Below are 26312 nucleotides of genomic sequence, written 5' to 3'. Positions count from 1 at the left end.
AGAGGCAAGTGTCGAGACGGCTAGGATGTTTTGTAGTGGTAAATGGTAGTTTTTGGATTGGCAAATGGTAGACAGCATGTTCCTCAGGGGCCACTAACGGGACGAAATACTTAAATATTGCAATACTGAGTACAGTTTCAAAATTTGGTGAAGATGACAAACTTTGAGGTATGGTACACAATGAAGCTGGTATCTGTATATATGCCTTTTAAATGTTGCCTCTACCACTTCCTCTGGTAGCTTGTTTCATATATGCATCACCCTGTGTGAAAAGGTTGCCCCTCAGGTCTCTTTTAAATCCTACCCCTCTCATCTTAAACCTATGCCCTCTTGCTTTGGACTCTTCGACCCTGGGGAAAAGGCTTTGGCTATTCGCCTTATCTATGCCCCTTATGATTTTATATACCTCTATAAGGCCAACTCAACCAACTATGCTCCAGGGATAAAATATTTCAGCCTTTCCAGTCTTTCCTTTTAACTTAAACCTTTCAGTCTAGGTAACATTCTTGTAAACCTTTTTGGCACCCTTTCGAGTTTAACAAAATCGTTCCTGTAGCAGGGTGACCAGAATTGTATGCAGCACTCCAAATGTGGCCTCACCAATGTCCTGTACAGCTGCAACATGATATCCCAACTCCTGTACTCAAAGCTCTGACTGATGAAGGCAAGCACGCCAAATGCCTTCTTCACCACCCTGTCTACCTGTGACGCCACTTTCAAGAAACTATGTACATGCACTCACAGGTGTCTCTGTTCAACAATACTCCCCAGGACCCTACCATTAACTATGTAAGTCCTGCCCTGGTGTGCCTTACCAAAATGTAACATCTTGCATTTATCTGAACTAAACTCCACCTGCCATTCCTTGGTCCACTGGCCCAGTTGATCATTGTACTTTTAGATAACCTTCTTCAATGTCCACTATACCACCAATTTTGGTGTCATCATCAAACTTAGTAACCATGCCTCTTATATTCTCATCCAAATTGTTTGTATGAATGACAAACAATAATAGACCCAGCACAATCCTTGTGGTACACCATTTGTCACAGGCCTCTAAACTGAACAACCTTTCAACCGTCAAGCCAATATTGTACTCAATTAGCTAGCTCTCCCTGGATTCCATGCGATCTAACCTTTCTAACCAGTCACGCGGTATCTTGTCGAAGGCCTTGTTGAAGTCCACGTAGACAACGTCTGCCACATGCCCTCATCTATCTTTTTAGTCACCTTTTCAAAAAAGTCAAATCTGTGAGACACAATTTCCTACACACAAAACCGTGCTGACTATTCCTAACTTTGCTGTCTCAAATGCATGGAGATCCTCTGTCTCAGAATCACCTCCAATAACTTACTCATCACTGATATTAGACTCACTGGTCTGTAGATCCCTGGCTTTACCTTGCAGCTTTTCTTAAATAATGGCACAACATTAGCCACCCTCCATTCTTCCAACACTTCACCCATGGCTGTCGATGATACAAATATTTCTGCTAGGGGCCCCACAATTTCTTCCTTAATATCCTATAATGTCCTGGGATACACTTGATCAGATCCCAGGAATTTATCTACTTTTATGGATTTTAAGACCTCCTGGACTTACTGTTTGGTAATGTATACTTTTTCAAGACATTACTATTTTCTTCCCTGAGTTCCGTAGCTTCCATGTCTTTCTCCATGGTAAATACTAATGAGAAAAATTTGTTTAAGATCTGACCCATCTCCTGTGACGCCACACATAGACAACCTCGTTGATCTTTCTGGGGCTCTATTCTCACGTTAGTTACTCTTTTGCCCTCAATATATTTGTAGAATTTCTTTGGATTCTCTGTTACCTTATCTGTCACAGTTATTTCATGTCCCCTTTAATGTCCTTCTGATTTTCCTCTTAAGTGTACTCCTACAGCCCCTATACTCCTCAAGGGATTCACTTCAGAATTTAGGAGGAATGGTTAGTAAGGTTGAGGATGACATCAAAACCTTCTTCAAAGAGATCTTAATCAATTGGGCCAACGGGCTAAGGAGTGGCAGATTGAGTTCAAACTGGATAAAGCGAGGTATTGCATTTTGGTAAAACAAACAAGGGCAAGATTTATATAGTTCATGGGAGGGGCCTGGGTAGGGCTGTCAAACAGAGAGACCTAGGGGTTCAGGTACATAGTTCGTTTACAGTTGCATCACAGGTAGAAGGGGTGATTAAGAAGGTGTTTAGAAACGCTTGCCTTCATTACTCAGAACACTGAGCATAGAAGTTGGGATGTCATGTTGAAGTTGTAGAGGACATTGGTGAGGCCACTTTTGGAGTACTCTGTACAGTTTGGGTCATTCTGCCATTGGAAAGATATTATTCAACTGGAGTGGGTTCAGAAAAGATTCGCCAGGATATTGCCAAGTCTGGAAGATTTAAGTTATCAGGAGGGGCTGGATAGGCTGGGACTTTTTCCACTGGAGCACACAAGTTTGAAGGGTGACCTTACTGAGGTTTATAAAATCAACAGGGGCATAGATAACAGCAAAGATCTTATCCTTAGGTGGGGGAGTTTAAAACTAGGGGGCATATTTTTAAGGAGAAAGGTTTAAAAGGGACCTGGGGGCAACTTTTTCGCACGGAGGGTGGTTCATGTGTGGAATGAACTGCCAGAGTAAGTTGTAGAAGCAGGTACAGTTACAACATTTAAAAGACATTTGGATAGGTATAAGAATAGGAAAGGTTTAGAGGGATATGGGCTAAATGCAGGCAAATGGGACTAGTTTAGTTTGGGAAACTTTATTGGCATAGACAAGTTAGACTGAAGGGTCTGTTTCTGTGCTCTATGACTCCATGACTCTCTATGCTTCCTCCTTATTTTTAAAATCAGAACCACAATATCTCTAGTCATCCTGTGTTCCCTGCTCCTGCCAGCCTTGCCCTTCACATTAAAAAGAACATAATGGCCCTGAACGCGCGTTATCTCACTTTTGAAGCCTCCCACTTGCCAGATGTCCCTTTACCTGCAAACAGCCTCCCCCAGTCAATTTTCAAAATTCCTGTCTGTAACGGTCAAAATTAGCCTTGTCCCAATTTAGAACTTTAACTTGTAGCCAGGTCTATCCTTTTCCATAACTGTTTAAAAACCAATAGAATTATGATCACTGTCCCAAACTGCTCCCCCACTAACACCTCATCCACTGTAACACAATAACACCCAGGCCCCTACCGTGAACTGTATAAATCTTGCCCTTGGTTGTCAGTCACTTGCCCTGCCACATTTCCCCAAGAGGAGGTTGAGTTTTACCCGTTCTCTAGTAGGACCATTTACACATCGATTGAGAAATGTTTTCTGAACACACTTAACAAATTCCTCTCCATCTAAGGTCTTAACACTATGGCAGTCCCAGTCTATGTTTGGAATGTTAAAATCCCCTACTATTACAACGCTATTATTCTCACAACTATCAACTCCAACAGGACTTAGGACAGGCTGGCAGAATGGGCAGACAAGTGTAGATAGAATTTAACAGTTGCAAGTGACAGGAATTTTGGTCTCCTTATGAGAAAGGATGTCTGGGCTTTGGAGGGAGTGCAACAAAGGTTTACCAGACCGATTCCTGGGATGACAGGGCTGACAATATGAACAGAGACTGGATCGGTTAGGACTATATTCTCTGGAGTTCAAATAACGAGGGGGGAATCTCATAGAAACTAGTAACATTCTAGCAGGGTTAGACAGGGTAAATGCAGGAAGGATTTTGCTGATGACCAGAGTCCAGAACATCAAGAGATCACAGTTTAATGATAAGGGATAGGCCATCCATGACTGAAATGAGGAGAAATTTCTTCTCCAAGAGAGTGGTGCACTTGTAGAATTCTGTGTCACAGAAAGCACTTGAGGTAAATACAGAGATGTTTTCAAGAAGGAATTATATTTAGTTTCTCAGGCTAAAGGAATCAAAGGGTATGAGGAGAAAGTGGGAACAGGGTACAGAGTTGATGATAAGCAAGGTTAAAATAAAGAGGTAAAGTTGCCAGAGTCCCAGAGGGCCACAGAGTTGCTCTCTCATTAGAGAGAGATGACTGATGGTGGTTTAACCTGAGGGTCACCATGCCTCAGTGAGGGTAGAGGTTGAGGAGAGTCCTTCACGGTAACTTCAACTGGTGTGGAAACTGAATCCACACTGTTGGCATCACAATGTGTTACAAATTAGCTGTCCAGCAAAATGAGCTAACTGATCCCCGGCTGTTAAGTATGATCACATTGAATGGTGGAGAAGACCTGAAGGGCCTACTCCCGCTCCTATTTTCTACGTGATGCATTTTGGCAGAAAGAATAGGGAGAGGCAATACAGAGTTATGAACATGGGTCTAAAGCATGTGCAGGGACTGAGGGACCTGGGTCATATACATAGGTCTTTGAAGGTAGCAGGATATATTGATAGACAACTTAGAAACTTGGGCTTTAGAAATAAAGCTGTTGAATACAAAAGCAAGGTAGATATACCCAACCTTTATAAAGCTCTGGTTAGGCCACAACTAGAGTACTGTATCCAGTTCAGGAAAGATGTGATGATCCTCGAGAAATTGCAGAGGCATTTTACCAGAAGGATTCCAGAACGACAAGAACGTTGGAAATGCTGAGATTGTTCTCCTTGGAGCAAAGCATATTGAGGGGAGAGTGGTTTGATTCATATAAAATTATGACAGATTTAGATAAGGTAGCTAAAAGTTGTTCTCATTTTTTGATGTTGCATGGAATAGAGGACAAAGATTTGAGATTTTGGGCAAGAGTTGGAAGCGATTGAGGAACATCTTTTTATATAGTGGATGGAAATAACTAGGAAGTCGCTATGAGACTGCTGAAAGAGGGTGATTTCAAAAGGAAATTGGATAGACACTTGAGGGAAATAAACTTGCAGCGTTTCCAGGTAATAGTTGGGAACTGCAGTTAGACTGCACTGCTCTACACAGAGCTGGCATGGACTTTATCAGCTGAATAATATCCTTATGTGTGGTTATTAGTCTTTCTATCAGATGCACTGTTGCAACTTACAGGCTCATAGAGTCAGAGTCATACAGCACAGAAAATTGACCCTTTGGTCCAACTAGTCTAAGTCGAACATAATTCCAAACTAAACTACTCCAACCTGTCTGCTCCTGGCCCATATCTCTCCAAATCTTTCCTATTCGTGTACTTATCCAAATATCTTTTAAACATTATAATTGTACCTGCATCCACCAATTCCTCAGGAAGTTCATTCGACACACGAACCACCCTCTGTGTAAAATATTTTCCCCTCATGTCTTTTTTAAATCTCTCTCCTCTCACCTTAAAAATGTGTCCCCGAGTCTTGAAATCCCCCAGCCTAGGGAAAAGACAACTACCATTAATGCTATCTAAACCTCTCATTATTTTATAAAGTTCAATCAGGTCGCCTCTCACCTTCCTATGCCCCAGTGAAAAGAGTCCCAGCCTATTCAGTCTTTCTTCAAACCTTCCATACCCAGCAACATCCTTGTAAATCTCTTCTGAGCCCTCTCCAGCTTGATAATATCCTTTCCATAACTGGGCAACCAGAACTGGACACAGTATTCCAGAAGAGGCCTCACCAATGTCCTGTACAACCTTAACATGACGTCTCAACTTCTATGCTTATTGGTATAGAACAAAGAACAAAGAACAAAGAAAATTACAGCACAGGAACAGGCCGTTCAGCCTTCCAAGCCTGCGCCGATCCAGATCCTCTATCTAAACCTGTCGCCTATTTTCCAAGGATCTGTATCCCTCTGCTCCTTGCCCATTCATGTATCTGTCTAGATACATCTTAAATGATGCTATCGTGCCCACCTCTACCACCTCTGCTGCCAATGCGTTCCAGGCACCCACCATCCTCTGCGTAAAGAACTTTCCACGCATATCTCCCTTAAACTTTTCCCCTCTCACCTTGAAATCGTGACCCCTAGCAATTGAGTCCCCCACTCTGGGAAAAAGCTTCTTGCTATCCACCCTGTCTATATCTCTCATGATCTTGTAGACCTCAATCAGGTCCCCCCTCAACCTCCATCTTTCTAATGTAAATAATCCTAATCTACTCAACCTCTCTTCGTAGCTAGCGCCCTCCATACCAGGCAACATCCTGGTGAACCTCCTCTCTGCACCCTCTCCAAAGCATCCACATCCTTTTGGTAATGTGGCGACCAGAACTGTACGCAGTATTCCAAATGTGGTCAAACCAAAGTCCTATACAACTGCAACATGACCTGCCAACTCTTGTACTCAATACCCCGTCTGATGAATGAAAGCATGCCATTTGCGTTGTTCACCACTCTATCGACCTGTGTTGCTACCTTCAGGGTACAATGGACCTGAACACCCACATCTCTCTGTGCATCAATTTTCCCCAGGGCTTTTCCATTTACCATATAGTTCGCTCTTGAATTGGATCTTCCAAAATGCATCACCTCGCATTTGCCTGGATTGAACTCCATCTGCCATTTCTCCGCCCAACTCTCCAATCTATCTATATTCTGCTGCATTCTCCGACAGTCCCCTTCACTATCTGCTACTCCACCAATCTTAGTGTCATCTGCAAACTTGCTAATCAGACCATCTATACCTTCCTCCAGATCATTTATGTACATCACAAACAACAGTGGTCCCAACATGGATCCCTGTGGAACACCACTGGTCACAGTTCTCCATTTTGAGAAACTCCCTTCCACTACAACTCTCTGTCTCCTGTTGCCCACCCAGTTCTCTATCCATCTAGCTAGTACACCCTGGACCCCATGCGACTTGACTTTCTCCATCAGCCTACCATGGAGAACCTTATCAAATGCCTAACTGAAGTCCATGTATATGACATCCACAGTCCTTCCCTCATCTATCAACTTTGTCACTTCCTCAAAGAATTCTATCAAGTTGGTAAGACATGACCTTCCCTGCACAAAACCATGCTGCCTATCACTAATAAGCCCATTTTCTTCCAAATGGAAAGAGATCCTATCCCTCAGTATCTTCTCCAGCAGCTTCCCCACCACTGACGTCAGGCTCACCGGTATATAATTTCCTGGATTATCCTTGCTACCCTTCTTAAACAAGGGGACAATATTAGCAATTCTCCAGTCCTCTGGGATCTCACTCATGCTCAAGGATGCTGCAAAGATATCTGTTAAGGCCCCAGCTATTTCCTCTCTCGCTTCCCTCAGTAACCTGGGATAGATCCCATCCGGACCTGGGGACTTGTCCACACTAATGCCTTTTAGAATACCCAACACTTCCCCCCTCCTTATGCCCACTGGACCTAGAGTAATCAAACATCTATCCCTAACCTCCTTATGTACGAATAAAAGGCTTTGGGATTTTCCTTAACCCTGTTTGCTGAAGATATTTCATGATCCCTTTTAGCCCTCTTAATTCCTCATTTCAGATTGGTCCTAATTTCCCGATATTTTTCCGAAGTTTTGTTTGTTTTCAGTCGCCTAGACCTTATGTATGCTTCCTTTTACCTCTTTGCTAGTCTCACAATTTCACCTGTCATCCATGGTTCCCTAATCTTGCCCTTTCTATCACTCATTTTCACAGGGACATGTCTGTCCTGCACTCTAATCAACCTCTCTTTAAAAGCCTCCCACATATCAAATGTGGATTTACCCTCAAACAGCTGCTCCCAATCCACATTCCCCAGCTCCTGTCAAATTTTGCTATAGTTGGCCTTCCCCCAATTTAGCACTCTTCCTTTAGGACCACTCTCGTCTTTGTCCATCAGTATTCTAAAACTTACGGAATTATGATCACTATTCCAAAGTAATTCTCTACTGAAACTTCAACCACTTGGCCGGGCTCATTCCCCAACACCAGGTCCAGCATAGCCCCTTCCCGAGTTGGACTATTTACATACTGCTCTAGGAAACTCTCCTGGATGCTCCTTACAAATTCTGCTCCATCTAAACACCTAACACTAAGTGAATCCCAGTCAATGTTGGGAAAATTAAAATCTCCCATCACCACCACCCTGTTGCTCCTACATCTTTCCATAATCTGTCTACATATTTGTGCCTCTACCTCACGCTCGCTGTTGGGAGGCCTGCAGTACAGCTCCAACACTGTTACCGCATCCTTCCTATTTCTGAGCTCTGCCCATATTGCCTCACTGCTCGAGTTCTCCATAGTACTCTCCCTCAGCACAGCTCTGATATCCTCTTTGACCAGTAATGCAACTCCTCCACCCCTTTTCCCTCCCTCTCTATCCCGCCTGAAGCATCTATATCCTGGGATATTTAGTTGCCAATCTTGCCCTTCCCTCAACCAGTAATAGCAATAACATCATACTCCCAGGTACTAATCCAAGCCCTAAGTTCATCTGCCTTACTTACTACACTTCTCACATTAAAACAAATGCACCTCAGACCACCTGTCCCTCTGCGTTCATCATCTGCTCTCTGTCTACTCTTCCCCTTAGTCACACTGGCTTCATTATCTAGTTCCTTACAGGCTTTAGTTACTACCTCCTTACTGTCCACTAACCTCCTCATTTGGTTCCCATCCCCCTGCCACATTAGTTGATACCCTCCCCAACAGCGTTAGCAAAAGCAGCCCCTTGGACATTGGTTCCAGTCCTGCCCAGGTGTAGACCATCTGATTTGTAATAGTCCCACCTTCCCCAGAACCGGTCCCAATGTCCCAAAAATCTGAACCCCTCCCTCCTGCACCATCTCTCATGAGCAATGAAGGCAAGCATGTTAAATGCCTTCTTTACCACCCTGTCCGATGCAACTGTCAAAGAACTATGTACCTAGGTCTCTCTGTTCGACAACATTACCCAGGCCCCTACAGTGAACTGTATAAGACCTGCCCTTGTTTGTTTTGCCAAAATACAATAACTCACATTTACCCAGATTGAACTCCGTCTGCCATTTTTCAGCCCATTGACCCATTTGATGAAGATCCGTCTGTAATCTTAGAAAACGTTCATCACTGTCTACTATCCCACCAATTTTGGTGTCGTCCGCAAACTTACTAACCATGCCTTCTGTATTGACATCCAGATCATTTATATAAATGTCAAACAAAAGAGGACCCAGAACCGATCCCTGTGGATCACTGCTGGTCACAGGCCTCCAGTCCGAAAAGCAACCCTCCACCATTACTGAGATAACAAGATGTCGAGCTGGATGAACACAGCAGGCCAAGCAGCATCAGAGGAGCAGGAAGGCTGACGTTTCGGGCCTGGACCCTTCTTCAGAAATGTTCAGAAATGCACAATGGCCTGCTGTGTTCATCCAGCTCTACACCTTGTTATCTCAGATTCTCCAGCATCTGCAGTTCCTACTATCTCCTCCACCATTACTCTCTGTCTTCTGCCATTAAGCCAATTATGTATCCAATTGGCAAGCTCACCCTGAATCCCATATGACCTAACTTTACTAGTTAGTCTACCATGCAGGACCTTGTCAAAGGCTTTACTAAAATCCAAATAAACAACATCTGCTGCTCTGCCATTATTAATCTTTTTGGTAACTACTTCAAAAAGCTTAATCAAGCTTGTGAGACATGATCTTCCTCGCACAAAACTATGCTGACTATCCCTAGTCAATTTTTGCCTCTCTAAATAAATCATTTTTTTTATAATCACCTCCAACAATTTACCCATAATTGAAGTCAGACTCATAGATCTATAGTTCCTCTGTTTCTCCTTACAACCCTTCTTAAACAAAAGTACAAAATTAGCCATCCTCTAGTCATCCGGCACCTCACTCGTAGTTATAGATGATGCAAATATTACAAGGCGTCTTGTAATTTCCCCCCTTACTCCCCACAACATTCTGGGATATATTAGATCAGATCCTGGAGATTTATCCATCCTCATTTTCTCTAAGACCTCCCAAACTTCCTCTTCTGTAATGTGAACTGTTTTTAAAACATCAAAGTTTATTTCTCTGCATTCTCCAGAATCCAATTCTTTCTCCACAGTAAAAATTGACATGAGGTATTCATTTAGTATCGCTCCCATCTCCTGGGGTTCAACACAAAGACGACCTCCTTGATCTTGTAGAGACTGTATCCTCTCTCTAGTTATCTTCTTGCTTTTAATGTATTTGTAGGATCTCTTTGGATTTTCCTTAACCTTATCTGCCAATGCTATCTCATATCCCCTCTTTGCGTTCCTGATTTCTCTCTTTATGTTGATTAAGAGATTCAATTGAATTAAGTTGTCTATATCTAAAATAAGATTCTCTTTTATTCTTGACTAGAACCCCAATATCTTTAATCATCCACACATTGATAAAGAAAATTTTTCAACACATTTAACAAACTTTTCACCATCCAAATCTTTAACACTATGTAAAAACCGAAAGAACTGTGGACGCTGTAAATCAGGGACAAAAACAAAATTGCTGCAAAAGCCCAGCAGGTCTGGCAGCATCTGTGAAGGAAAAAACAGAGTTAACGTTTTGGGTCCGGTGACCCTTCCTCAGAACCAGGTTTTTTCCTTCACAGATGCTGCCAGACCTGCTGGGCTTTTCCAGCAATTCTGTCTTTAACACTATGGTTGCCCCAGTAATGTTTGGGAAATTAAAATTCCCCATTATTACAACCTCATTATGTTTACATATATCTCAGATCTCCCTACATATTTGTTTCTCAATTTCCCTCTTACCATTGGGGTCCAATAGTACAATCCCATCAAAGCGATCTTTCCTCTCTTATTTGTAATTTCTACCCATATATTTTCACTGGATGATTTTTCAGAAATATCTTCCCAAGTTACAGTAGTAATGTATTCCTTACTCAAAAATGCCACCGCCTGTCCTTTCTTGCCTCCTTTTTGATCCTTCCTATAGCATCTAAAACCCAGAACACTGAGCTATCAGTCTTGTCCATCTTTCAGCCAAGTTTCTGTAAAAGCTATGATGTTCCAAACCCATGTTCTTAAACATGCCCTAAGTTCATCATCCTTACCTTACATTGAAATAGATGCAATTTAGTTCTTCAGAGTTACTATATACTCTGACTCTCTCTTGTCCTTCTTTTCTAATTGACATGCTCTCCTTACATTCAGAACCTTGCCCATCAATCCTTCTGTTTACACTGCTACTTAGAATTCCTCCATCTCTCCTCTCTATCAGTATAAAGTCTTCTTTAATGGAATGAACAAATCTCCCTGCTAAGATATTGGTCCCTTTCCAGTTTAGGTTAGACCCATCCCTTTTGACCAGGTCTTTTCTATCCCAGAAGACAATTTAATTGTCCAAAAACCTGAATCCTGGAACAATACATCAGCTCTTCAGCCATTGTGTTATCTCCTTTAACCTTTTGTTCCTTCCCTCGTTTGAGTTTGGCATTGTGAGTAAACTAGAAATTACTACTTCCAATGTTATTTTTAAAAAATCTTCTACCTAACCTCTTAACTTCACTCTGTACTGCTTTAATTTTTTTCAAATGTCATTCCTACCAATGTGTACAGTAATTTCTGGCTTCTCAATCTCACCTTTAACAATAAGCTTGAAACATTTAGAGAGGTCCTTAATCCTAGACTACACCTTCTGAACCATGTCACCTTGTCAGACAAAGACAGCAGGTGCATGGGAAGTTTCCATTCAAGTTCCCCTAAATACCATGTACCAAGTTAACTTGGAACTGGATCAGCGTTCCTTTGCTGCTGTTGGGTAAATTTCCTACCACTCGTCATTAATATCACTGTGCGTGTTTTACATCACATGGATTGCAGTGGTTTGAGAAATCAGCACACCACCGCCATCTTAAGAGCAAGTAGGAATGAACAATAAATGGTGACCTAGATATGGATGCTCATCCCACAAACAAATGAAAACAAAATGACAATAATTGTTTGGAGGAGAGTTCAGTGTTCAAACTGATACATTTGACCTTCCATTCATAGCTAGCCCAACATTAGCCAATAGACTAGCTCCACTTGTCAGATCAGGTCATTTGTAATTTTTAACCTTTTATTTTTAACTTATCTTCCTGATGTTTGCCATCCAAACAAGTTTACATCATATTTAATAAAGAAAAAGAATGTCATACATTATCTCAATGTCACTACTTACAGTTTAACCCAGCAACATACCCCATTCATCGCTATGACAGTTCTCTGCCAGTCCTTGTCCTGCAACACTTGTGGCTCCAGCTGAAAACAGAAAAAACATTGACTTGCACAGCTAAATATATGTTACAATTTATTCAGTGCCTTTGGGGTTTAATACTGATTTTGTGCAGTCACTTTCTGACCAAAAATATGATTGTCATTAAAGATTTGATCACATAACATGCAATTTCGATGTAATATTTGAAGGAGCAGGGGTAGGGGGGAGAAATGTTTCAGAAAATGTGCGTTATAGCCTCGACTGTGGTGGTCAAATTAATGGCCATTTAACTGTCTCATCCAGTCCCTGCTTCTATTTCACCAGCAGTGGAAGAGGGTTATGCGTGCCAGGTGGGTAATCTGGCAGTTTAGGAGTGCATATTTCAACAAACGACAGGTGAATTCATCTGGGCACCACCATGCACTTTCCATGGCACACCCAAAACAAGGTCAACCCACCTCACCAAATATCAAACATGGTGGCACAACCTCCTCACAATCCTTTGCTTGGACTTGTCAGCCAGGTCCTGTTGATATCTCAGATTTACCAGAAGTCTGAATTCCAATAGCTCCTCTTTTTTGCACACCAGCTATAGTCTCAGCAGTGACTCTTGCATAAATGTGGAGCTGCTGGGACCGCCAAGTTATTCAGCAATCAGATTGAACAGCAGTCTTGAAGGCAGGACTTCTTCCGAGTGAGCATTGGTAGTCCTGTCTCCAAAGAATTAAGGCTCCACAGAGTGCTAAATGCCTGTAGGACTGCTCCTTTCAATATGGATGTGTTCCTGACCAACTCTTCAGAAATCCTGCCACCTGAAAAAATCCAGCCCAGAGTTTCTGGCCTTACAGCAAGTGTTTGTTTAAGAAAATTCCAGCTTAAGTACACACAGGTAAATTTCTAGGGTGACTTGCCATATCAGAATGGTCCAGCTGTGGATGATTATTAGCCAACGAGATGCAACACATATCATATAGTATGTGCAATTAAATACTTAAAATATTATCACTAAAAGCACTTGAGATCTGGCTGTTGCAGAATTTCCATATTTATAGATTTACATGAGTGAATATAAACATGCAATCTCAAACACTAAACCATGGCAGGTATACATCAGAGACAGTCAACTTCAGTAAAGAGAAGGAACCAGATTCCTAAGCAACTTATTAACATCACTGAACATCTGTGGGCACCTTGGATAAACATGAATTCATAACAGCCACTGTATTCATTCTAGCTAGTTAAGGACCTGGCAAAATGTAGTTCCCCTCTCACAGAGAAGCATTTTAAATTTACAACATATTTTAAGTGTTGCATTCTTTTAAAACCTTACTTCTTCTCCCCGTCCCATCTTATGAATTTTGCATATATCTTTCTTAGCTTCTTGTTTTGTTACAATCACCAATAATATATTGAAGCAGTAAAACTCATAATTGTGGCCAGATTGGGGGTGATTGCTGGTTTATGATGTATAGCTACCACAAACACTGATGAAATGTATCCCAGGCTGCTATGGGAGCAAAAGAGGAGATTGTTGGGGTCCTGGTGAAGATATTTCATACTTCGCTAGCCACAGGAAAGTGCCAATGACTGGAGGACAGATAATTTTAGATAATGTGGTTCCTTTGTTCAAGAAGGCCAGCAGGGATAGGCTAGGTTACTACAGGCCAGTTAGTCTGATGTCAGTGCAGGGAAATTATTGGAAAACATTCTGACAGGATTAATCAACACTTAGAAAGGCAGGGATTGATCGCGATAGTCAACATGGACTTGTTTGAGGGAGGTCCTGTCTGACTAGTTTAATTGAACTTTTTGAAATGGTGACTAAATATATTGATGAGGGTAGTGCAGTTGATGTGGTTTACGTTGACTTCTGTAAAGTCTTTGATAAGGTCCCACATGGAAGGCTGGTCCAAAAGGTAAGTGCCTATGGGATCCAAGGCAAATCCAAAACTGATATACAAATAGGAGGCAATGGATGCTGGTGAAGGGTTGATTTTGTGATTGGAGGCTTGTGACCAGTGGTGTACCATAGGGATTGGTGCTGGGATGCTTACTGTTTGCTATGTAAATTAACAATTTGAATGTGAATGTAGAAGGTATAATTACTAAGTTTGCAGATGACACAAAAATTCGTGGTGTTGTCGATAGTGAGGAGATGGTCTCAGGCAACAGTCTGATATTGAACTGCTGGTAAACCTAGAAGAGCAATGACGCATGGAATTTAATCCTTATAATTATAATATGAGGCGATGCATCTAGATGGTCTAATAAGGGAAGGATACGCACAATGAATGGTAGGTCCCTGGGGACTAGAGATAGGGATCTTGGTGTACAAGTCCATGATCCCTGATGGAGTCAGCACAAGTAGATAGGTGAAGAGCCATACAGGATAGAACATAGAACAGTATAGCACAGGAACGGGGCCTTCAGTCCATGATGTTGTGCTGAACATATCGCCAAATTAAACTAATCCCTTCTGCCTGTCCATGGTCCACATTCCTCCATTGCTTATATATTCATGTGCTTATCTAAAAGTCATTTAAACGACCCTAAATTATCTGCCTCTACTACCACTCCTGGCAGCGAGTTCCAGACTCCTACCACACTCTGAGTAAAAATCTTGCGCCTCACATCTCCTTTGAACTTTCCCCCTCTCACCTTAAATGCATGCACCCTAGTATAAGAACTGTTTCTAGATTCTTGAAAGGTCCCATCAGACTGGAAATACCAAACCTGACTCCTTTATTCGAGAAAGGGATGAAGTAACTGACGAGTTGTCCTGGACTTCCCATGTAAATGTGACAGTCAATAAGGCACAACAACACCTCTTCTTCCTCAGGCGGCTCTGGAAATTTTGGCAAGTCCGTAAGGCCCCTCACCAACTTCTATAGATGCACCATCGAAAGCATACTGTCTGTGTGCATAAAGGCCTGGTGCAGCAACTGCTCTGGTCAGGACCATAAGAAACTACAGAAGGTGGTGTGCACAGTCCAAGCAATCACGGAAACAAACCTTCCACCCATGAACTCTATTTGCATGGCTCGCTGCCACGAAAGGTGGCCAACATCATCAAAGACCCACTGCACCCTGGCAATGACCTCCGACAACTTCCTCCGTCAGGCAGAAAATACAGAAGCTTCAACACACACACAAGCAGGTTCGGGAACAGCTTCTTTCCAGCCATTATTAGACTGTTGAATGGACTCTAGCCTCAAATAATGTAACCTGCGATGTAACCTGTATGCCTCCAAGTCTTTTTGATCTGTATATCCCTTGCTTGCTGTGATCTGCCTGTACCGGTCGTAAACAAAGCTTTTCACTGTAGTTCAGTACACGTGACAATTAAATCAATCAAACAAGCAATTCTGATCTGGTTTCTATATACTGCGCACAGCACTGTAAGGGAGGCGATGGCGTACTGCTATTATTGTTGGACTGTTAATCCAGAGACTCTGGTAATGTTCTGGGGATCCGGGTTTAAATCCCATCATGTCAGATAGTAGAATTTGGATTCAATAAAGATCTGGAATGAAGAGTTTAATAACGACCATGAATCTGTGTTGATTGTCAGGAAAAACCCATCTGGTGCACTAATGTCCTTTAGGGAAGGAAACTGCCATCCTTACCTGGTCTGGCCTATATGTGACTCTCGACCCACAGTAATGTGATTGACTCTTAACTGCCCTCTGGGCAATTAGGGATGGCCTAGCCAGTGACACCCTCATCCAATGAATGAATTAAAAAAAAGACTCAGAGGTTTACGCTGGAAAAACTAAAATTAACGGGAGCATTAATCAAGAGTGTGATGGAGTACACCCTATTTGCCTCAAACAGTGCAGCTCCAACAACAGTCAAAAAGTTCAAAACCAACCAGGATAAAGCAGTCTGCTCGATTGGCACCTCATTTACCACCTTCAATGTTCACCGCTAAAGCACAGTGGCAGCAGTATGCATCATATATTGTGCAGAAGGTGCACTGCAGCAACTTCCCAAGGCTCCTTTGACAGCAGCTTCTAAACCCACAATCTCTAACACCTGAAAGCATTAGGACAGCAGCTGCCTGGGAACAACCTGCAAATTCTCTTCCAAGGCACACATCATCCTGATTAGAAACTATACCACAGTTTCTTCAGTGTCGCTATGTCAAAATCCTGAATCTCCATCCCTAATAGCACTGTGGGTGCATCCACACCCTCATGACTGCAGAGGTATAAGAAGCTAGATGACCACTTTATTCTTCAAGTCTATCAGGGATGGACAATAAATTTTGGCCAAGCCAGCGACTTCCACATCCCATGAATAAATTATTTTTAAGAAGTCTGAAGAACTTTGTTAACAGATTTTTGAAATCCAAATATATAATGTCTGAAAACTACATACCACACGCTCCCAGAAGATCGAGGTTTGATACTTGGTCTACATTGAGTTAACTAATCTGAGCCAACACAGTGCTGGACTGAGCACAACTAGCTGCATCTCCACCTGGAGAGCTTTTAGAAAGATGGCCAATATTGGCCGCCCCAAATATTATCCAATGACTTGCATTCTAAAATGAGTGAGAGACTCAGCTGCAATGTGGTCCACAAAAAAGACTCTGTCAGCAACTGTAGAGGCTCATAGATGAAGATGGTCCACTGAGATGAGATACTGGATTGGCCAGCACTTGTATTAAAACACCCAGGAGGGGTGAAAAGTGTGTTCAGACAGGGCTCACAAATGGTTAAAGAAGCAGTGCCGTTAAAATCAGTGATGGAAATATGCACTAGGTTGACAATAATTCAAAGAGAGACAGAATATCAGTGCTACTCTTCATCACAACTAATTTCAAAATACAATTTATTCACCATGCATAAGCAGGAGTTTAGTTCATTTAGATTCATTAGAAGATTCATGAAAAACAGATTTAAGGTGCAAGAGTTGCCACATGTGGCACAAGGTGCAGGTTTCCACACTCCCTGGCATAAAAGTTGACACCTTACTCATTAATTGGCTCGATTTGGACATTTTATCTCCACTAGGAAAGAGGTCTCACCTCTAAAAGGTGCCTTCAACAGCTCCAAAAATTGTACAATCAAATGATCCTGGTATGATCCCCACTTTCTCTTTCCCACAAAGAACCATAAAATTCTGGACATGGTGTGACTGCAGAAGAAGTGTTAAGAGGAATTGTGACTAATAGTTCGGGAATTGGGAGAGGATGCAGTGGTGGCATCCTAGAGTCAATGAGCAAACTGACCACAACACTATGGTCCACATGTACACCAACAACATAGGTAGAAGTAAGAAAAAGGCTCTGCTAAGGACATAAAAGGGTCCAAATTAAAAGCCAGAACCATAAAGAAAATAATCTCTGAATCAGGACCCAAACCACAGAAAAATGTGGAGTAGATAAGATCAAGCGGTTGAATGCATGGCTCAAAGACTTGAATGGTAGAAATGGGGTCAGATTCATGTGGCACTGGCACCAGTACTGTGGAAGAAAGGAGCTATACTGTTGGGACGACCTTTCCTTGAATTACCTGGAACCAAGTCCTGGCAAATTGTATAAACAGGATGTCACACAAAGTTCATGGGGGGAGATTTGAAAAGTTAAAGAGAAAACACAAGGCAATATGGAGTAATGATAATCAGAATATGACAATAAGGTCCAAATATAGCAATGTACCAGCAAATGTCAGAATGTACAAAACAGTAAAAAAGAAAAACTAAAGGCTCTTTTTGTGAGCATCTAGTTTGTGATTCATGTGTCTTAGAATAGTGTTAGTTTTGAATTTAAATTGTTAAATCGTGTTTGAGAAACTGGTTAAACCATGAAGCAAATACAAATCAAAGACACATGGAGTTTACTGCACTTAAAAGGTTCGTGGTATGTCAATGTAAGAGGTTAGAACGTACAAGGATAAGGTGATAAAATGGTAGTTGGGCTTAATTAGTTAAAGAAGTGGAGGCACGGTGTTTGCAGTTACTCTAGCAGAAAATATGGTATTTATGCAGTTTCCTAGAATTAAGGAGAACTTTGGAATAAAACAAAATGGTGAGTAGCTGGAACTCTGCAGAGAAATTAAAGTGAATCCTGGAGAGTGTGATATATCTTTTGAGTTGGTGCCAGGAAATGTGAATGAATTTTGACAATTTTATAAGATTACAGATTATTGGGGATAAATAGAACTGAGTTTATAGCATAAGTTTTTATAAGGTATAGTGTTAATACTGCTTATTTGGTTGTATATGGAAAAAAATTAAATTGTCTGTTTTCTTAAAAAAATCTTGCAATGTAGTTCTGTTGGTTAATTTCTCAGTGTTCAGCCTTCTTTAAATGTTAACGGTCTTTCACAGAATCCTAATAACGTGTGCAGCATTTGCAACAAAATGAACAAATTAATAGCACAAACAGAAACATGTATAATATCTTAGTTATCACAGAGACATAGTGTGACTAAGGCCAGGACATAAATATTTACAGGTATCTACCACTAAGAATGACAGGAGGAAAATTAAGGAGCATAATTGGAAAAATGTGGAGCTGTTCATTTTGGAAGCGAGAATAGAACGACATCCTTAGGGAGAAAAACTGCAGAAAGTTGCAACACAAAGGGACTTGGGGGTATTTGTGCACAAAACACAGAAAACCAGTACAGACGTGTGGCAGGTAATCAGGAAGGCTAATAGAATATTGGTCCTTATTTCAAAGGGTTGGAACATAAGAGCAGGGAAGTCTTACTGCGGCTGTGCAAGGTGCTGGCAAGACCACATCTGGAGTACTGTGAGAAATTTTTATCCCCTTATTTAAGTATATTATTTCATTAGAGGCAGTTCAGAGAAGTTTCACAAGGATGATCCGTGCTATGGAGAATTTGTCTTATGAGCAAAGGTTAAAACAGGTTGGGACTCTACTCACTGAAATTTAGAAGAATGAGAGGTGATCTCATTGAAGCATATTTGATTCTTAAGGGCACTGATAGGGTAAATTCTGAGAGGATGTTTCCCCTTATGGGAGAGTCTAGGTTCAAAGGATATAGTCTCAAAATAAAAGGGCGCCAATTTAAGACTTAGATTATGAGGAATTTCTTCTCTCAGAGAGTTTACAGTCTTTGGAACTCCTTGCCTCAGAATCCTTGTATATATATTTAAAGCTGAGATAGACAGCTTCTTGATCAGTAGGGGAATCAAGGGTTATAGAGAACAAGCAGGAAAGTAGATGAGAGGAGTGTTGGATCAGCCATGATCTTATTATATGGCAGAGCAGGCTCGAGGGTCTGAACAGCCTACTCCTGCTCTTCTGATGGTAAAATTTCTGAAAGTAGAAAAGGGCCAAGGACCATAGGTATCTCTGATAATAAAGGATGAGATTAGTACTATAGTGAGAATTGAACTTGGTTCAGAGGATCAAGATGCAGAATCAGTCTGTAAACAAGAAATAGCAAAGTTAAGTCACTGGTCAAAGTTGATTACGGAGCTCTTAACATTAATTTCATTGTAAGAAAGAAAATACATCAAGAAATAACAAAGATTTGCAAGAAGGGTACTGACTGTGGACGAGTGAAATCTTCATGTCCATTGGATAAGTCAGATTGTTAAAGTTTGGTCTGGAGGATGAGTTCACAGAGTACATTCAGGGCAGTTACTGAGAACAATATGTTTTGAAATCAATCTGGAATATGTTGCTTTGGACCTGGTAATGTGTAATGAGACAGGATTAATTAAAAGACCTCACAGTAAAGAATTGTCTAGGCAAGAACAATCACAACATATCAAAATTTAACATGCAAGTTGAAAGTGACAAATTTGGCCCTGAAATGCACCCATAGGGCTCTTGAGGCGCAGAGGTACTGTCCCTACCCTTGATCCAGGAGGGCTGGGTTAAAGTTCTATCTGCTCCAGAGGTGTTTCATAACATATCTGTACAGGTGATTACAAAGAAAATGCCTAGATCTATGAAGGGGGAAGAGCTGGGATAGGGTGGGTGACAGCTTCTGGACTATTACTTAATGGCTATAGGATCATGGTAGTTATGTTACTGGACTGGTAATCTGATGCCTTAGACAAATGATCCTGAAAGAAGAGTTCAGATCCCACGACAGAAGGTGGGAATTGTGGTGCAGCTGTTAGTGGGGAGGCCATGGTATGTTGGTAATGTCACTGGACCAGTAATCCAGGGCCCTGGGCTAATGTTCTCGGGATTTGGGTTCAAATCTCATCATGGCAGACGATGATATTTCATAAATTGGGCTTCCTTTATTAAAAAAAAGTGCTGAGCTCTTGCCCTGGATTCTGGGTTGGAAAAGATAGAAACCGATGTTTGTATTAAACTATAGATTTATAAATTCCACTTTGGCCTCAGGAAAGGTGTCAGAAGGCAGGAGGACAGCCAATGTGGTACCATTATTCAAGGAGGAGGAAAGGGATAAACCAGGAAACTTCAGGCCAGTCAGTCTAACTTCAGTGGTGTGGCACACTATTGGAAGCAATTCTGAGGGGCAGAATTCATCTGCATTTGGAAAGTTAGGGATTAATCAAGAACAGTCAGTATTGTTTTGTTAAGGGAAAGCTGTGTCTGACCAGCTTGGTTAAATTTTTCAAAAGGTGACCAGGTGTGTAGATGAGGGCAATGCTTTTGATACAGCCCATGTGGAAATCAGCAAGGCTTTTGATAAGGTCCCACATGGGAGACTGATAGCGAAGTTAAACACACAGGATACAAGGAAAATTTGACAAATTGGATCTACAGTTGGTTGAGTGGCAGGATGCAGAAAGTGATAGTTGAGGCATATTTTTCCGACTGGATGTCTGTGTCCAATGAGGTCCCACAGGGATCAGCACGGGGTGGGGGGGTGTTGCTTTCTGTTTGTTGTTTATATATGTGATTTAGCCTTCAATGTAGGATGGTTGATCAATAAGTTCACAGATGATACATAAACTAGTGGAGCGGTAAACAGTGAGCAGGACAGAATTACAGTACGAGAGGATACCGACAGACTGGTTAAATCGGTTGATCTGTTGCAAATGGAATTCAGTCTGGATAAGTGTAAGCTGATACACTTGGGGCAGGACAAACATGGTAATGGAATATATGATGAATGGTAGGACCCTGGAAAACACTAAGGATCAGGAATGTTGGTGTGCATATACACTGGTCTCTTAAGACATCCAAACAGGTAGATAAAATACTTAAAAAGACACATGGTACAGTTGTCTTTATTAATCAGGTATAGAGTTTGAGAGCGGACAGATTATGCTGGAACTGTATGAAATGTTGATTAGGTCGCAGCTAGAGTATTGTGTGCAGTTCTGGAATCCACATCATAGGAAGGATGTGATACCGCTGTCGATGGCGCAGAGGAGATTAACCAGGACATTGCCTGAATTGGAGAGTTTCAGGCATGAAGATTGATTGGACAGACTGGTGTTGGTTTCCTTAGAGGGGATTGAGTGGGGACATCATTGAAATGTATAAAATTATGAGGGGCATAGATAAAGTAGACAGGAAGAAACTTTTCCCCTGGGTGGAGGGATCAATGATTGGGGGTAAAGATTTAAGGTAAGGGGCAGGTACTTTAGAGGCGATGTGAATAAATATTTATTTATGTAAATATTAAAGTATTTATTAAATATTTATTAACCCAAAAGGTGGTGAGAATCTGGAACCCACTGCCTGTAAGGATGTTAAGAGTCAGAAACCCTCAATACATTTAAGAAATATTTAGATGTATACTTACATTGCCCAGCCATACAAATGTGACAACGTTATGACTTTAAGAGGTGTAATTTGTCCTGTTTTATTTTATGAAGAGAGGTTTTAAGATAGAAGTGCCGACCTTCTACTGAAACCCCATAAACAGCTTGTGTGGCCTTGGGTTTTTTTTTAAAGTATGAACAATAGAAGCAGCCTGAATGGGTGGGGCAAACACCCACAGAACCAGGATTTTTAAGTTATTGTTTTTCAGTAGCAGCAGCAACATCTCCCCCTGCTACTCTGTCTCTCTCACTGAGTTTTCTCTTGATGTTTTTCCCACTGGACTGTGGAATTGCATGTAAAACAATCTATTTTTCTGAATTTGTCTTTGCCCAGGGTGTGTTTTAGGGACATTATTATATTGGAACAGTTACTGTTTAGTAATTAAATAATCTATTATTCTGTTAAGTTTTCTAATAGAGTTAAGTTATTCCAATTTCTTCTTTCTTTTGTTGTATTTTACCTATAGCGTATGAATAAGGTGTGTTTTGCCTCAAATCTGATAGTTTGGCCAACTGAATTGCAACTCCTGGCACTTGCCTTTTAAATAAGAAAAAGTTAGGGTCTAGGCTGTCCTAATATATTTTGAGGGGATTTGATCTGGTCCATAACACAAAGCTATGGGCGAGGTACTGAAAAATGGGATTAGAATAGTTAGGTTCTTTTTGACTGGCACAAATCTGAATGGCTGAAGGGCCTTTTTCTGTGCTGTAAATCTCTATGACTCTATCCTATTAGGTCCAAAGGACTTACTGGCCTTTCGGCCCACTAGATTGATAGGAAAATAAGATCATTCCTTAGCATTTTGTTTCTAGTGATAGTTATTGTACTGATTGCCTCTCTTTCTTTTTGCCCCTTAGATATTGAGTAACTTTGGAATGCTATTAGTGTATTTTACTGTGTAGTCTGATGCAAAGTATTTATTCAACTCCTCTGCCATTTCCTCCCGTGGATCAAATGGGAGGCATTCAAGGATTTTAAAGGAAGTAGCTACAGAGATAACAGACACACTGGTAGCAACCTTCCAAGAATCATTAGATTCTGGAAAGGTACCGGAGGATTATTAAATTGCCATTATAACATTCTTATTAAAAAATAGAAGGTGACAATAAAGCAGATCGCTATAGGCCAGTTAGCTTAAAATTTGACATTGGGAAAATATCAGGAGTATCATAAAGGAGGTAATAGCAGAGCATTTATAAACAAAATATAATCAAGCAGAGTCAGCATTGTTTCATGAAGGGCAATCATCCCTAATGAAATACTGGAATTCTTTGAGGAGGTAACTAGGAGGATATATAAAATGTAAACCAGAAGATATAATATACTTGGATTTCCGATAAGGTACCACACTTTAGGCTACTTAACAGGATAAGAGCCCATGATACTGGGGGAAGTATATTAGCATAGATAGAGGATTGGCTAACTAAGAAAACAGAGTTGGGATAAAGGCTGGATTTTCAGGATGGCAACTTGTACCTAGTGCAGTACCATAGGTATTGGTGCTGGAGTCACAATTACTTATAATATATATCAAAACTTGAATGATGTAAGTGAATGTACTATCGCCAAATTTACTGATGCTCCAAAAATAGGTGCGAGGCAAATGCGTGGATGACACAATGAGTCCACAGAAAGATAGTGACAGATAAACTGAGTTCTTTTTAGTTGCTCGTGGGACTTGAGCTGTGATGGCTGGGCCAGCATTTTCTGTCCATCCATAGGCGCCCTTGAGAATGTGGTGGTGAGCTGCTTCCTTGAACCGCTGCAGCCCATGTGCTATAGATAGGCCCATAATATTGTTAGGGAGGGAATTACAGGATTATGACGCAAGGACATGAAGGAACAGCAATATATTTCTAACTCAGGTTGTTGAGTGACGTGGATGGAACATGCAGGTAGTGGTATGCCCATGTATTTGCTGCCCTTGTTGTTCTTCATGGAAGTGGTTATGGGTTTGGAATCTGCTGTCCCATGACCTCCGGTAAATTTCTGCAGTGCATCTTGTAATCATACACACTAGCTGCTAACTGTCAGTAGTGGAGGGAATGAATGTTTGTGGATGTGATGCCAATCAAGTGGGCTGCTGTGTCCTGGAGTGGGCATAAATTTGGCAAATGGGATACAATGTGGGAAAATGTGAGGTTTTGCACTTTGACAGAAAGAATCAAGGAGCTGAACTATTATTAAAATGGAGAAAGAATGCAGAAAACTGCATAACAGAGGTTTTGGGCATTCTCACGCATGAATCACAAAAAGTTATCATACAAGTTTAACAGGTGTCAGGGAAGGCAAATAGAATGAAGTTTAAAAATAGGGAAGTCTTGCTAAAGCTATACTAGACACTAGTATAGATACTGTAAACTGTTTTAGTCCGCTTATCTAAGGAAAGATATACTGGCATTGGAGACAGTCCAGAAGAGGTTCACTGAGTTGATTCTGAGTATAAGAGGGATTTTCTTACGAGGATAGATTGAGTAGGTTGGTCCTGTACACACTGAAGAATGAGAGAAACATATAAGATTCTGAGGGGGGCTTGACATGGTCACTGTGAAAAGGCTGTTTTCTGTTGTGGGAGAGTCTATGACGTGAGGGTATAATCTCAGTGTAACGTGTACCCCACTTTAATCCCATCAATTTCCCCTCTAATTTTCCTCCTAATATTGATTTCCTTTAGTTCCTCTACTTAATTAGACCCTGTGTTCCAAAAAATTTTAGTGTCCTTCTTTGTGAAGACAAAAACAAAATAAGTATTTAATTTGTCTGCAGTCCCTTTGTTCCTCATTATAACTTCCCCTATCTCTGACTTTAAGGGACCTACATTTGTCTTTACTAATCATCTTCTCTTCACTTACCTATAGAAGCTTTTACAATCAGTATGTTCCCCTCAAGCTTACTCTCATACTCTATTTTCCCACTATGAACGAACCTGTTTGTTCTCTTTTGCTAAAACCTAAACTGCTTTCAATCCGCAAGTTTGGTGCTATTTTTGGTCAATTTCTAAAATCTCAATTTCTATGCCCCTTCCTTCGATCAAATACTATTCCTAATTAACCTTGTTAGCCATCGTAAGGCCACCTTTCCTGTTTTGTTTTTGCGGGGACAGAAATGTTGCAGTTACTCCATGCACTCTTTAAATGTTTGCCAATGCCTGTCCACCATGATCTGTTTAAGTAATGTCCCCAATTTATCACAGCCAGCTCATGTCTCATACCATTGTGGCTTCCTTGACTTAGACTTATGTCCTTATATCAGAATCACCTGTCAATTTCCATTTTAATGAAAAATTCTATCATTGTCACTCTTCCTGAGGGTCCCACACATTAGACTGCCAATTATTCCTTTCTCATTACACAATATCCAGTCTAGGATGACCTGTTCTCTAGTTGGTTCTTCAATGTATGAATCCAGAAAACCATTACATACACACTTTCAGGGATTCCTCCTATGTGGTATTGCTGCTGATTCAACTTGCACTATCTATATACAGGGGTAGGCAATGGCCTAGTGGAATTATCGCCAGACTACTAATTTAGAAACCCAGCTGATGTTCTGGGGACCCGGGCTCGAATCCCACCATGGCAGATGGTGGAATTGGAACTCAAAAAAAAAGTCTGGAATTAAGGATCTACTGATCACCATGAAATAATTGCCGATTGTCGGAAAAACCCATCTGGTTCACTAATGTCCTTCAGGGAAGGAAATCTGCCACCCTCACCTAGACTGGCCTACATGTGACTCCAGACCCACAGCAATGTGGTTGACTAGCAAGCCACTAGCTACAAAGATACAAAGAAATGAAACTGGACGGATCACCTGGCACTGACCTAGGCACCTGAAAAGACAACAGCAAAAACAGCCCTGTCGACTGTGCAAAGTCCTCTTCACTAACATCTGGGGATTAGTGACAAAATTGGGACAGCTGTCTCACAGAATAGTCAAGCAACAGCCTGACATAGTCATACTCACAGAATCATACCTTACAGACAACGTCCCAGACACCACCATCACCATCCCTGGATATGTCCTGTCTCATCGGTAGGACAGGCCCAGCAGAGGGGGAGGCACAATGGCATATAGTCAGGAGGGTGTTGCTCTAGGAGTCCTCAACATTGACTCCGGACCCCATGAAGTCTCTTGCTGATTACCACATACCGTCCTCCCTCAGCTGATGAATCAGTACTCCTCAATGTTGAACAACACTGAGAGGAAGCACTGAGAACGGCAAGGGCACAAAACGTACTCTGGATTTCAATGTCCACCACCAAGAGTGGCTCGGCAGCAGTACTACTGAGTGAGCTTGTCGGGTCCTAAAGGACATAATTGCTAGGCTGGGTCTGTGGCAGGTGGTGAGGGAACCAACAAGAGGGAAAAACATACTTGACCTCATCCTTACAAATCTGCCAGCTGCAGTTGCATCTGTCCATGGCAGTATCGGTAAGAGTGATCAATACACAGTCCTTGTGGAGAGGAGTACCGCCTTCACATTGAGAACAA

General features: G+C 41.4%; 1 protein-coding gene across 2 annotated transcripts in view; it reads right to left on the bottom strand.

Annotated features, from left to right (window-relative positions):
- Positions 1-26312, bottom strand: part of si:dkey-91m11.5 (PH_BCR_vertebrate and RhoGAP_Bcr domain-containing protein) — a 422142-nt gene that overhangs the window by 57781 nt on the left and 338049 nt on the right. For both annotated transcript variants that reach the window (XM_048611239.1, XM_048611240.1), the window contains one exon: positions 12067-12126. In XM_048611239.1, the coding sequence (XP_048467196.1) occupies positions 12067-12126 (60 nt within the window). The remainder of the gene's footprint in view (positions 1-12066; positions 12127-26312) is intronic.

Source organism: Rhincodon typus, chromosome 24 (assembly GCF_021869965.1).
Source record: "Rhincodon typus isolate 14 chromosome 24, sRhiTyp1.1, whole genome shotgun sequence".
Lineage (NCBI taxonomy): Eukaryota > Metazoa > Chordata > Chondrichthyes > Orectolobiformes > Rhincodontidae > Rhincodon > Rhincodon typus.
Note: the sequence above shows the minus strand (reverse complement) of the source record. Positions and strands in the feature narration are given on the sequence as shown.